General features: G+C 34.9%; 2 protein-coding genes and 3 long non-coding RNA genes across 8 annotated transcripts; 2 read left to right on the top strand and 3 right to left on the bottom strand.

Moving 5' to 3' along the window:
• The first annotated feature begins 3,812 nt into the window (after positions 1-3,812).
• On the top strand, positions 3,813-4,474 carry LOC129572937 (uncharacterized). Its single transcript, XR_008688534.1, has 3 exons — positions 3,813-3,938; positions 4,006-4,062; positions 4,127-4,474. It is a non-coding gene; the product is annotated as an uncharacterized LOC129572937 (long non-coding RNA).
• A 1,249-nt stretch (positions 4,475-5,723) lies between these two features.
• Positions 5,724-6,423, bottom strand: LOC129572935 (uncharacterized). Its single transcript, XR_008688533.1, has 3 exons — positions 6,189-6,423; positions 5,956-6,081; positions 5,724-5,893 (listed from the first exon to the last, which is right to left on the bottom strand). It is a non-coding gene; the product is annotated as an uncharacterized LOC129572935 (long non-coding RNA).
• Positions 6,424-7,914: 1,491 nt separating this feature from the next.
• On the bottom strand, positions 7,915-10,122 carry LOC129572934 (uncharacterized). 4 transcript variants are annotated; one of them, XR_008688532.1, is made up of 5 exons: positions 10,016-10,122; positions 9,291-9,950; positions 8,966-9,055; positions 8,178-8,337; positions 7,915-8,105 (listed from the first exon to the last, which is right to left on the bottom strand). It is a non-coding gene; the product is annotated as an uncharacterized LOC129572934 (long non-coding RNA). The 4 variants fall into 4 exon arrangements; XR_008688531.1 differs by having other exon boundaries at positions 8,178-8,357; positions 9,291-10,115; XR_008688529.1 differs by having other exon boundaries at positions 9,291-10,115.
• Positions 10,123-10,999: 877 nt separating this feature from the next.
• LOC129572942 (uncharacterized) lies at positions 11,000-12,250 on the top strand. Its single transcript, XM_055453059.1, has 7 exons — positions 11,000-11,101; positions 11,202-11,270; positions 11,345-11,401; positions 11,472-11,672; positions 11,765-11,851; positions 11,920-11,976; positions 12,053-12,250. The coding sequence occupies exons 1-7, from the start codon at positions 11,000-11,002 to the stop codon at positions 12,248-12,250; spliced, it is 771 nt and encodes a 256-aa protein (XP_055309034.1).
• A 269-nt stretch (positions 12,251-12,519) lies between these two features.
• Positions 12,520-14,145, bottom strand: LOC129572938 (phospholipid scramblase 1-like). Its single transcript, XM_055453055.1, has 6 exons — positions 13,897-14,145; positions 13,646-13,724; positions 13,368-13,513; positions 12,996-13,301; positions 12,740-12,898; positions 12,520-12,678 (listed from the first exon to the last, which is right to left on the bottom strand). The coding sequence occupies exons 1-6, from the start codon at positions 13,969-13,971 to the stop codon at positions 12,652-12,654; spliced, it is 792 nt and encodes a 263-aa protein (XP_055309030.1). The 5' UTR covers positions 13,972-14,145; the 3' UTR covers positions 12,520-12,651.
• Positions 14,146-14,218: the final 73 nt, after the last annotated feature.

Below are 14,218 nucleotides of genomic sequence, written 5' to 3'. Positions count from 1 at the left end.
GAATTTCTAGAACGATCATGAAATACCCGTAGTGCCTGTGCCTGAAACGGTGAAATTACAATCGGTACAAGGAAAATTCAACCAATCCGACTCAAATGCAACGGAATTGGTAAGAAAATAAGTCTCGCTCTGCATCAAAGCCAAATTGCATCAACATCTAACGAGTATGAATCGATCGAACGATTATGACATCTATGAGGTATATCGGAAAGTCTTCGATTCTGATTCAGTTTAAATAAATCCACCGAATTTTATATCAAAATTGAAAAAAATATAAATGAAACTTTTTTACGAAATTAAAAATAACGTTCGTTTTTCATTTCACCGAAATAATGAATAATTAGCCAATTTGTGTTGGTATTTTTTAACAAACGTATATAGAAATAGATTTTTGGTGGAAGGTATGGTTTTATTCTACTAAAACCAAAGCCGAAAAACAAATTTCGAACGGGGATTCACTAGCACGTGTCTAACACGAATCCTTCTTTAACTGGTGCAAAAGTGCTCACAATGGGAAAACTCACCATGCTATTTCAACAGAACGGTTGTTTAGCGCGAACGGTCTGGCGCATATTTGCAATTAAATAGACAATCAATGTCCAATTATATCAAAAATGAAAGTTTTTTTTTTGGGAATTCCCATCATAATTACAACTACATGCGTAGTAAAGCAATCCGTGCTTCATTGCAATGAAAAACAAATGCTAAAAATTGCATCGAAACGGTAGTGTTACACTACTAGTGTATCTTTGAATTTCGTTACTTTGCACTGTGAATTGCGCAGTTTTCTCGGTTTGCAACATGTTTAATTTAGTTCAACAATTTCGGACAAAGCGAGCGAAATGGCAACGTAAGACACCGAAAGAGAAATTTGATGTGTTGTATGGACTTTGTGATAAATTGAGCAGTTCAGTGGGAGTGCGAATTTTTAAGCGACATGAAAAATTATTGGTACACAGCATCAGGCGGCATAGCATCGGCCATTTAATTTCTGCTTGTCATCTATACAATCGACTATTATGCGAAAAAGGGTGATTTCTTAAAAGGCATTCAAAGTTGTCTTGGGAATAGTGGTCACTGTAAGTTATATGTGGATGATTCAAGTTTAAAAAAATTTGTGCACTGAAGCCACTACAGCTATTCATTTTTACTGATGATGAAAATATCCATTTTCAATGTGCGAGAAAAAAACAAAACTTTTTTTCTTTATTTTTTTCAGGGCATAACGCATTGGAAGGCAATTGGGCCACATGTTTTAAATTGAACAGTTTACAAAGATTTGGTAGTGAATTCGTTTACATTGATGATAAATCGCCAAAATATACCGCCGTCCGAGAGAAACATATTGAAAACCTCGTTAAAAGTCAATGAATATACATCCAATTATTTGTGGTGGCCATGATTTTAATTTCGCATGCATTGTACGCCGTTTATCCAATTTATGTGTTTCACTTTAAAAATATCCATGTGACCCCGATTCCAACGGAATAACCGTATATTGAGAAGGAAACTAATTTTGGGTTCACACTAAATCTATTTGTGCAAAGCATTCAAATATTCTATGAACTGATGGCAATTACTTGCGTTCAGTTGAACCTTTGTTTCGTGAATGATACAATCACAACGATGCCGGCGCTGATTCGCGTGGATTTGAATGACATTGGAAACAATTTGATGCATGATGGCATGGATTCCAAAATGAAAATTCATTTGCGAAATGTTTTGATTAAAGTACAAGATTTTTTTAGATAAAATCATGCAATTGAGAGACAAGAATTTATGGTGCATTTTGAAGAACACCGAAAGTCGCTACTGAAGGAATTGAACTACGCATTTATATTGTAAGGGAGAATTCACTCATTTGTGTCCTTCTTCTTCAGCTATATCCATGATGTTATCGATGTTTTTTACGTAAAAATGTTCGAAGCACCTTATCTCCACCAATACTTAATTACCGTATCGATTTTTTAACAGCTTATTGTAATTCGTATTTCATCAATTTTTCAGTAGATGTCACTTGTTCTGACTTCATTTTTACTCTTTCATATGTCTTCAATTATCCGCAGCTTGACTTTCCAGCCGGATATGCATGCGCATTGCGCAATGTTATGCTATGGTCAATTATTGTTGCTATGTTATATGGGAAATAATGTGAGAGAAGCGGTAGAAAAATTATCCAAAAATCGTCTGAAATGTGTAAATTAATTCTGTTTTTCTTGTTTAGAACGAAAGAATAACAATAAAATTTTACGATGTCCCCTGATATCTGCTGCCAATATCACATCAAAAAGAATCCTGACCATTGGACCGTTTGCTCAATTGGATTTTGACACTGGAACCAATGTGAGTCGAGAAGTTACAAAATATTTTACATGCTGGGAATAATTTCCTCGTTTAGATACTTGTTCAACGTGTTCAATCCCATTGCAGCTGACCAAGAACGTGTACCGTTTTACAATGCTATTAGTCACGCTTTTCAAATGAGAACGGAAATATGGAAATTGACCCTCGCGATAAATGTGGACAGCAATAGTATGAAATGCTTCATAGCCGGCTGCAATCAATGACCACAGACATGCATGAATACAATTTTAACTGGCCAAAAATAGCTTTTTCAATCACAGACAATTTTTCACCCGCTTTTTGAACTGGAAATAGTTATAATAAGATTTTAATTAGTTCCAATAATGATTGGTGATTCACCAATGGTGAACTTAACCACGAAATGTACATTATTGTGTGCACTTGAAAATAATAGTCGCTTTCTTACTACGCTTTCTCAGTATTTAGAAATGGAAACGTTTACGACAGTTATCAATAGCATGTGTTGTATTTCGTTTGAGAATAAAAACCATTTGCATTTGTTCAATGTGCAAATAATCAATTGTTTGACGTTTGAAATTGAAACACTTTCATTTCCAAATGCATTATTATGACACAGTTTTTTCTAGGAAGTCGTTGAATTCATTTTAGGGGGCTCTAACATTGGCATTTGGATGAATTGTGAAAATTACATCATCCAGAGATGAGCTAAGGTGATGCCTTAGACTTAAAAAAAATGTAAGACAAAAATCAATTGGCCTTCGGGCAGCATGTATTTATACTACATGTATAAATACCGAAAAACAGAATGAATAAATAAACTGCAATTGTAACTATTAGAATACCATTGTTTTATTTTATCAATCTGAATTTGATCAATTATTTTTACAGTTTCATTGGTTTCTTGTTTACTTACTTGATATTTATCATCAAAATATGCAAAAATGTGTAGAACCAATAACATACGGTCAATTCTTACTTCGATAAATGTGAATAAACACTCAGTTTTTTTTTCGATCTCCGTGTGTGTCTCTTGTTGTCGATAATTTGCATGTACGAATCAGATTAGAGACAGACCTCGTTAACCATTCAAAAACCATTGTTTTTGCAATTCTTGTAGACAAATATTTATTACATGTATTTATATATTTTTTAAACAAATATCTGATTCTAATTTTGTATAAAAGCCCATCGATTCAAAGGCAGAACCATCAGTTGGTTCGATTAGCTCAAAAGTATTCTAACTCTCTACCAAACTTTCAAAGTTATTTTTCTGATAAAATGAAGACTCTTTTATTGATCGCCGTTATCGTGTGCAGCGTTTTTGCTCAACGCTTTGGTGGGCCAGGTCAACGAGGGCCTGGTCAACAAAGGCCCGGTCAACACGGACCCCATAAACCCGGCCAACATGGACACGGTCCAAATGGACCTGGATCGGTAAGAATTTAGTTGATGCCATTTTTTTGGTCTATAAAACGTATTAACCAACAATCGTAACTCGCATCTCGATCAACTATTTTGAAAATTAGGACGCCGATCGACAACTCTTCAGACAATGTGTGAATGAGACAGGCATCAATCGGGAGGAATTAGAAGCTTTGAGGGAAGCAGCTGCGGTAAGAAAAATTATTTCATTTTCAAACGAAATTGCTCTATTTCAATCACGAGTTCTCTTTTCTATAGGATGCATCATTGTCCAGCGAGCAAACAAGTTTCGTTTGCTGTTTGACTGCTCCATTGGTAAACTTTGATTATTTTTCGATACTGAAATGTCATATTTTAACAAATTGATTCGTTTGAGTAGATTTCAGATCAACAGCTCAACATAACAAGCGTCCAAAACATAGCGAATAGACCCGGTTGCGATGAATCCAACGTCGACTTATCTACCGTCATCAGCTCATGCGAATCGGATGGAGTCACTGCAAACACCTTGGATTCATGCGAAAATATCGCTCCTTTCATGCACTGTGTCTACACAAAATTACGTGAAGAATGTCGTAAGCCAGAGTCAGAATAATTTTTCGGAGACAGGCTCTAATAGAAAGAAATCAAAATTGAGCAGAACTTCTTTAACTACAACATTGCATTGATGGACAAAATATGTGAACGTTCAGGATATTTCAATAAAACAGAGAATAATCCCTCATAGAAACTAAATGCTTTCTTTGCGAATTCTTCTTTTCTACTTCGGTTAAACGCAAACAAATCTCATCCATTTTTTGAGTATATCTCTACTTACGAAAGATAATTAAGATACAAACACAGATGAAAATACTTGTATCTTTGGCAAATCCTTACGCACATTAAGCTATATAAAAGACTATTGTTTGTAAGTAATCCTCAACCAAATATCCAATTTCGGACCTCGCTTAAAATATCAGTACAATGAGCAATTGTGACAATGAAAGAAATTGCAAGATTGCGATAAACTATCTATGAATTTATGGCGAAAAGAACTTCAATAGACTTCAATCCATCCAACATAAATAGCAAAACGAACATTACAACAACGCTAACCACAGTCATAATGCATATTCTATCATCATCATATGTAACAGGTCAATGTGTGTAATAGCAAATTGGCAATGAACTCGACATTTTTCATTTATTCAAGAGATAAACTGTTGAAATATTTCCGCCTTTCTTTGATTTTCTTTGTTTGTTTGTTTCTTTCTTTCTTTCTATTACTTTCTCTCTTTTTCTCTTTCTCTATTCTTTTTCAGGACTCTCTTCTACTACCACTCATGTTATTAAAACTGGACCTTTTCAAAAAATATCAGTTATTTTGTCTGTTTCTATCGGCATAGAACTTGAATGACTAGGCTTCAAATGCAATATCTAGTTTGAAAGTGATAATATTTTCCATTTTTCTTCGAATGTCCTTCGCCAAATTCGTTTATCGGTTAGAAAAAATCATAAATTGTACACCACATGACCAGTAGAAAGAGACACACCACTAAATGCGAAGATAACAACGAACGGACAAATACTTTTTTGTTATTGATTTTTTACTTCAGCTGGGTAGAAAAACGACCAAACGACGCAAAAAAACATTCTCTACCTACTTTTTGTTTGTTTTCCATTTTTCAATGCAATTGTTTTTTTTCTGCATTCATGGTCATGTGCAGCATGGACGCACAATTAACATATTATCTATAGAAAATCGCTTGGTAACAATGTGTATTCACATTGCATATTTTGTGTGCGAATGCTTTGAACAATTGCATGCCCGAAATTTCGGCGATCGGAGCCTTTTGGAAAACTGCTGATACAAAATGTATATAAAAAAACTGTGTAAAATTCAAAGTAAATCAAATGAAATCGAGGATAGTTCTCCATGAAAAAAGGGTTACAAACCTGATTTTTTTTATTTAGATACCACCAAATGTGTTGAATAAAAGTGATATTTATTTCAATTCAAAATCAAAAAAATTCAAGTGCTTTGAAAATCTCCGAAAACAGAAGAGGTTTCATCGAATTGTATAAATTCATCGCCATTAAAACCTGGGTGAGAATCGATTATTCGTTTATTTTGCCTATATCAATGACGCTCGTAGTAAATCGAATTCTGAAATAGAAGTAATTTGAGAAAATCCACCTAATCGAAAATGAAATTCGATTCAAAATTACAATCAAAAGGCATGCTCCAAGTAAGACTGCTTTGATTCGAACGTCTAAATCTGTGTCGGTAAAAAATTCGCGTGCAAGCCCTGACTTGCATATTTTTCCAACTTGAACACCGTCCGGCCTCATGACCTGCAATGGAAGCAAAGAAGAACGTTCCTGCGGTAGAGTGATGCGTATAGTGTAGTAAATTTGTTGAAGTAGTTGGATGTCTGGATTAACCTCATGAGGCAATCTACCTTGAATTCAACATCTCTGAAGAAAGCAGTTGTAATTGCGGGTCCTTCAATTTGCAGAACCGTTTCGTTGCATTGGTTTATGACTTTGAATCTCGGGAACACTAAAGCCGATTCTTCTACAATTCGACCAATAACCTGCCCATTCGGTATCGATACTTCGGTCAAATTGGAAAATCCCCATACAAACGGTCGAGAGAATTACATCACTCGATTATTATGATTATCCCTTACAATAATGTTGAACGGCCGATCAGAACCGCAACACCAATGGTCACAACAGTCAGCATCCTCATCGGCATGGTAAATCTAGTACCAAAGAAAAATTTATTGGTAGATAGAGCAAACGAAAAGAATAAATTGAAAATGGCTTACATTTTGATCCATTGCATTTTCTTTCACGAATCTATATTTGCAGGCCTGCCACAGATTTTTTTGTCTAAAAAAGCTGAAAAAGCTGATATTACCAGTTTGAAAAAGCAAGCAAAAGCTGATGAGATTAATATGGCAAAATCAAAGAAGCAGTTATGAAAATAGTTTTTTTTATAGTATTTCTTGTCGAATCATAACTGAAATTTTATTTTCAATCTTACTTGCTACGCAGTTGACTTATAAATAATATTGCTAACTGAATTAAATTTGACTTCCATGTTTTCAATATGTTTATCTCGCATCAAGTGTTGGGTCACAGCAGCAAATCCTTTGCTTTTGATGTTGATAGTACTATCGCAGGCTGAACATCTCAACGTAAAATCTTCTTCCTTCTTGAAAAACTCTTTGTATTTCACTTTGCTTTTATCTTTCATTTCGAATTCCAAATTAAACCAATCATTATGAACTTTACATGACATTCTATTTCACAATAGAAATGTACTTGTTTGATTTGAATGGAAATGTGACTCGTGCCAAAACTGAATGTGAACTGATTGTTGTATTATTATATTTTTGATATTTGGAGCTACCACTTGAGCCAAAAAAATGCTTGTGCACTCATTTTCACATCTAGCAAGCTAGGGGCTTCTATGTCGGTTTGGCATTCGAATTTTTATTCACAAATTCGCGTTCAGTGCCATGCATTCGCAACGCTGCCATATGATTTCTATGTAAACATTCGCACTCGCATTCGTATAGCAGTCGTATTTCGCTGTTCTCGAACGTTCTCACGAATACGAGTGCGTGTGTTTACATAGAAATCATACGGCAGCGTTGCGAATGCATGCACACGAATGAACGAATGAATTATGTAGTCACAAGTTCGCTATCATAGCCGCATTCGTCGCATTCGCAAACATTCGAATTTTTGTTCTGAAATTCGAATGCATTCGCAGCATTCGCGAGAGATAAATCCCCTTAGCTAGCAAGTGTTCGCCGAATTGGAAAATAACAAAACGGTAATTTCTTTTTATCAGTTTCGCAATTGCCTCTTTACATCGATTTATAAACATGATCTATCAGGTGTTGTCATGCCAAATCGAAGCAATAACAAAAACGATAATTTCTTATTTACATTGATTCATAAATATGCTGACCAATGCGTTTCAGATAAATTGAAAGAATGACACCGTGTCATAGCACAGTGCCAATGATTCAGAATTAGATTGAGTTAATATTGTCTTCATAAGAAAAAAATGTTTACTTTTTCATTGCTCTGTCTGAAAACGCGTTTCTTTTATTTTTTTTATTGTGATTTTTTTCATCATTTGTATTAGTTTTCTCATTTTTTTTTAAAAAAGCTGAAAAAGCTGAACTGTGACCGAAATAGCTAATAATAGCTGAAGATTTTCAAAAAGCTGATAATCAGCTCAAAAGCTGACCTGTGGCAGGCCTGTATTTGTTTTATCAATAGTTGATCAACTGTGGTTAAGTACTCCAAGCCGGGTGAAAAGTTTGTCATTTGATGTGGTACATTCAAGGCATCATCTGTTTCGGTGGAAGAAACAAGATGTTTGAAATACTGGCTAAAAAGTCGAGAAATTGTTTGTTTCAACTCACTGGAGTTCCCAAAATGCGGCTGAGTATTGATAGCACTTGGTGAATGCTGTTCACTTGACTGAGCACCCAATGCAACGTTCTACAAAATATAGCCAATTGATGATAATAACGTGACAGCTAATTTTGAGTTTTGGATAACGTCAGACTGTTTGCACATATTCTAGTTAAATTTGAAATTTTCTGTAAAAAAATTCTGTAGTTTCTTCTTCTGTAAATTTTCTAAAACTAAACAGCGAGCGAATGCGATATACCAGTACTGTCCATTTGGCCACTTGTGGCCAACGAGAAGATTTTGACGATTTTTTATTATAATTCTAGATTTTTAGATAGATGATTTGAATTTATGCCCAATATATTTTGTTCCAACGAATTTCGTAGTTTGCAACACGAAAACGGCAGAAAGAGCAATATACAGCATGCACAAAAATTTAAATTTGCCAAATGAAACAAGTGATGCATTGTGGAGACGTTTGCTATCTGAATGCAATTTTCTAGTTCTCAAAGATGTTGTGACAAAATTTCTTTGCATGTTCGGGTCCACATAGGTTTGTGAGGCTTCATTCTCCAGTCTAACGCGTCGTAAACATAAATACCGCAATGCACTATCGCACACGATTCAACGCCAACAAACAAACATTAAATTTTCTACTGTGTGTACTGCGTTTTTTGTTTTTTAAGTGGCCATTGGATTGAACGATTGGCCACTTTTGTGGCCACGCGGAAAAAAGGTTGGACAGCACTGCGATATACCGTTGAGCGTACGCGGCATAGACACATTGATCACTTACATATGAAGGTGGAGGTGTTGGAGGCTCTTCAGCATTCTTGAAAGTTTGTGGTGTATTTGTGTAATTTGATTTTCTTCCATTATATTCTGTCTGCAAAACAATATCGAAAAAATGACCTAGTTTAGAGTCAAGAATAACAAACGAATTACAAAAAATAACTCTGTTTTTAATTCAAAGTCAATGTCAAGTGTGCGTCGAAATGATTTTGTTCATTTCAAAAATCTTCTACCGAAGAGACGTATTACTAGGAAGTATAGTAGCTATCATTTGTGTAGAATATAAAATACAAATAGCGTATCATAGCCATTGGTGCGCATGAACTAACTGTTTATTATTGCGATGAGTCACACGTATATATGCGTCTATTTGCTTTTTCAAACATACGGCAACTGGAGCTATTTTATACACTCATAAACACATTAGCGTATACATAGTATTCAGTAGTCGCTGTAGTATTCATATCTATAACATGTGTTGTATATAAACAAAGCGGCATCAGCTTGGAATTTGTTTGAATTATTCATATGCTTGGGCATCCAGCCCATTTTTATTTTTATTTTTTATTCTATTTATCATTGAGTCAAGCATTTAATTGATGCGAACATATTATCCGAATACTTTCGTACGACAATAGGGCACTGAATGGAACAATATTGATCTATCATTCATCACTGTTTGAACGCTTCACTGAACATATATTGTAACACATATTTGCATAATGAGGAGTTCTTATATATGCTTCAAAGAATGCCTATTCATAATATTGTTTAGTTCGAAAAATGCTCCAAAATTACATTCGAACACAAAGTAGATGAAAGCTAACGGCGTAAAAATGTACGGAGTTGTATGAATATATAGAATATGTGTTCGCAATAATTACTATGCGTTCTCATGTTCATCAAACCAGTTCTCGTTTATTCCCACACAGCTCCATACGAATACGCATACAATTATTATCACTTGTAACTATTTGAACTATTTGCAGCTGAAAAAATCATCAAAATAATCAAGAAACAACGAAATTTGATTTGACTTTTCTGATCTTATTACTTTTTTTCACTAAACTATTTATAAATTGGGGAAAATCTTGTGAACACGTGAACAATATTCGTTTTGAGTATTCCACTGGCAGTTATTTGTATCATTTAACGCAAAAGCTTGCTATGGACTATCGTTAGATTTGACCGAACATATGGCCGATCTTTTGCGAACGCAATTTCGCGAGTTCACTTCGGTATATGTTGCCGAAATGATTTGTTGTCATCCAGAAATGCCGGGCAGATCCACAGTCGTATCGCTGTTGTTTACAACAATGGAGTTTATATAAATAGTCGTATTGGTGCCGCATCGGTTCAGATACGTTTGTTTCATCATGTCGGTTTTTTGTTGCACGAATGGTGTTTTTGTTTTGATAAATTCACTCATGGCGCCAATTTTATTTTCTAAAGGAACACATGGAAGTTTCAACAAAGATATTTAAATTGAAAACATTGACATTGACTTGATTTTATTGATTTTTCCTTGAGCTAGGTAGAAAAAAAAGACTAAACGACCCAAAATAAAATTCTTTACCTACTTTTTGTTCGTTTTCCAATTTTCGATGCAATTGTTTTTTTTCTGCATTCATATGGTCATGTGCAGCATGGACGCACAATGCACATGTTCGCAATAAAAAATCGGTTGGAAACAATGTCTATTCACATTGCATATTTTGTATGCGGATGCTTTGAGCCATTGCATGTCTGTACTTTTGGTGCAACAGGCGACTTTTGAAAAACTTCTTATGTAAAATGTTGAGAGATGCAGGATAGACTTGGAGATAAATGAACAAACAATATTTGTTCTTATGTGCGTAACATATTTACAACAGGATTATCTATCCCTTCTCCGCTCTGAAGAAGACAACAATTCACATTTTGGAACTGTATCTAAGCCAAAGCAACCGGCCAAATAGCACAGTCGGAAATCATTTGTCAACGAACGAAGACATTCTACTTCTGTGCTAAGTTTTTAAGTGTTTTTTTTTTTGTGAAAATGAACACTACGATTAATACGATAGTGGCTGCTGTTCTTGTGTGCAGTGGTATTGGCGTTTTCGCGGCCCGCTTTTGGTTTAATGATAATGTTCCTTCAGTGGTAAGAATTCAATCGATTTTGAACTTTTCATCTAAAATTCAAAAAAAAAGTTACATAAATTCTTCTTCTAAACTTATCGATTGACTCTTTGAAATATTAGGATTTTGAGAAATGTAGGACGCACACTGGTATCGAGAAGAACGAATTATATATTTTGAAGACGGAACATGTAAGTAAACATATTTTCCATCTAATAAAATTATATTCCGTATTCTGAAAAAAAAACGCTTGTCTCTTCTTTAGGTAACATCGCTCTCCGTCGCCCAGCAAAAATTCATGTGTTGCATTGGGGAAAGCTTGGTAAATTTCAAAAACCAATTTCTACTAAAAAAATCGTCGATTTTAATCAAATCATATTTTGTTTGAACAGATTTCAAATCAGGAGCTCCAACTAAGTAATATCGAAAAAATGATCTCTGATCGCAAATGGAACGTTTCTGCTGACGAAATACCGACAATGATTAGCTCATGCGAAGTAAACGGAACCAGTGCAAAACAGTTGGATTTATGCGGAAAAATCGCTCCTTTCTTGCTCTGTGTCTACGATAAATTGGAGGAAAAATCTGCAGATGTAAGCGTTCAATTGAAACAAATGCACTTCACAAAAAAATCCATGAAACCAATTTTAAGTTACATCTAAATCAATTCTTTTTGAAATATTAGAATTCGCATAAAAAACATGTGGAGACCTGTGCGAAAAAAGCTAATTATAAGCTGGACGGCGCGCAGCATCTGAGAGATGGACCTGCAGTACGTACAGAGGATTTCTTCTAAATTCGTTTTCTCTATTTTGTTTGAACGTTTTGTCTTTTCTTTAGATCACATCATTTTCTAGCGAGGAAAAGAATTTCACTTGCTGCATGGGTGAAAAATGGGTAAATTTCAATTATTTTCATTATTTGAAAGAAAAAAAAAACTCCAATTCTTACGACACATTTTTCGTTTGAACAGATTACAGATGGAAAACTCAATGTAGAAAACGTAAAAGCTTTTATCAATGCACACAATTTGGGCGGCCCCAATGTCAATCTACCCAGTATCATCAATTCTTGTGAATCAAATGAAGTCAACTCAAACAATTTGGATACATGTGATAAGATTGCTCCTTTCGTTAGATGTCTCTATATTACATTGAGAAAATCGGGCTAATCCAAAAGTTATTCCATACCATTTCAATGACTCTTTACTATCCTGAAAATGAGTTCAACATATTTACAACTTTTCTAATCCTCATTCAGATAGATGGTCTGAATTTCGGTCAGATAGACCGTCTGAATTGTAAAGATCGAAAAACTGTGTAAAAATTCAAAGTAAATCAATAAAACTGAGTTTAGTTCTCCATAAAAAATGGGTTTCAAAAGTGATTTTTTTTATTTAGATACCACTAAATGTGTTGTATAAAAGTGATATTTGTTTCAATTCAAAATCAAAAAAATTTAAGTGCTTTGAAAATCTCTGAAAACAGAAGAGGCTTCATTGAATTGTATTAGTTGATTGCCATTAAAACCTGGGTGAGAATCGATTATTCGTTTGACTACCTTTTGCCTATATCAACGACGCTCGTAGTAAATCGAATTCTGAAATAGAAGTAATTTGAGAAACTCCACCTAATCGAAAATGAAATTCGATTGAAATTACGATTAAAAGGCACGCTCCAAGTAAGACTGCTTTGATTCGAACGTCTAAATCGATTGGGAAATTGATTCCGAAATAGTCTGCATAGGTAAAAAATTCGCGTGCAAGCCCTGACCATTGCTTGCATATTTTTCCAACTTGAACACCGTCTGGTTTCACAACCTGCAATGAAAGCGAAGGAGTACGTTCATGCGGTAGAGTGATGCGTTTAGTGCAGTAAATTTGTTAAAGTAATTGTGTTGACCATAAGGTAATCTACCTTGAATTCAACATCTCCGAAGAAACCAGTTGTAATCGCGGGTCCTTCAATGTACAAAACCGTTTCATTGTATTGGTTTTTGACTTTGAATGTTGGGAATACTAGATCAAACTGTTTTACAATTCGACCGATGACCTGTCCGATCGGTGCCGATACTTCAATCGAATCTGAAAAACCAATTGCAGTGGGACGAAAGAATTGCATCACTCGATTATCATAATTATCCGTTATAATCATGTCGAACGACCGATCAGAACCGCACCATAAATGCGCACAACAGTCAGCATCCTCATCGGCATGGTAAATCTAGCAACAAAGAAAAATTTATCGTTAGATAGAGCAAATGAAAAAAATAAATTGAAAATGGCTTACATTTTGACCCATTGCATTTTTTATCACGAATCTATTGTCCAATCCCAGCTCCACTTGTTGTTTTATCAATAGTTGATCAACTGTAGTTAAGTATTCCAAGCCTCGTGGACAGTTTGGTATTTGACGAGGAACGTTCATCGCACCATCTGTTTCGGTGGAAGAAACAATATACGTTTGAAATGATGGCTATAAAGTCAAAATAATCGGGCAATTCTGTTCTCTGTTCAACATTGATTACAAATCGAAATGAATTTCAAAAAAAATTTTTATCAACTTACTAGAATTCCCGAAATGGGGCTGAGTACAGATAGCACTTGGTAAATGTTGTCCACTTGGTTGAGCACCAACTACAATATCCTACAAAATATGACCAATTGTATTGATGGTAATGAACTGAACTAAGCGATCGAATCGTCGATTGGGTGAAGAGCGACACAATAGTATACTTGTAACTAACAGCACAGTTGCTCGTTCCTTTTTATTGACACATTGAAAGACAAACAGAAATGAACAATTGGGAATCACTTACATATGAAGATGGGGGTGATGGAGGCTCTTCAGCATTCTTGTTCAATAATGTTCGTGTATTTGGATTTTCTTCCATTGTATTCTATCTGTAGAGCAATGATATTGAGAAATAATTGACCTAATTTAGAGGCAAGAATAACAAACGATTCACGAAAAAATTTGTTTTTAGTTCAATGTCAATGTCAAATGTGTGTCGAAATGATTTCGTTCATTTCAACAAGATTCTATCGAAGAAGCTGTCAATTGTGTAGATAACCCCTTGTGTTCTATCGGCGCTCTTCCAAGAGAGCAGCGCCTTTATTCGCGCTATTCATTATTCCTCT

Source organism: Sitodiplosis mosellana, unplaced genomic scaffold, assembly GCF_009176505.1.
Source record: "Sitodiplosis mosellana isolate CC-2019 unplaced genomic scaffold, AAFC_SMos_1.0 Smas_scaffold_5759, whole genome shotgun sequence".
Lineage (NCBI taxonomy): Eukaryota > Metazoa > Arthropoda > Insecta > Diptera > Cecidomyiidae > Sitodiplosis > Sitodiplosis mosellana.
The sequence above is the reverse complement of the archived record's forward strand: the minus strand, read 5'-3'. Positions and strand labels throughout refer to the sequence as shown.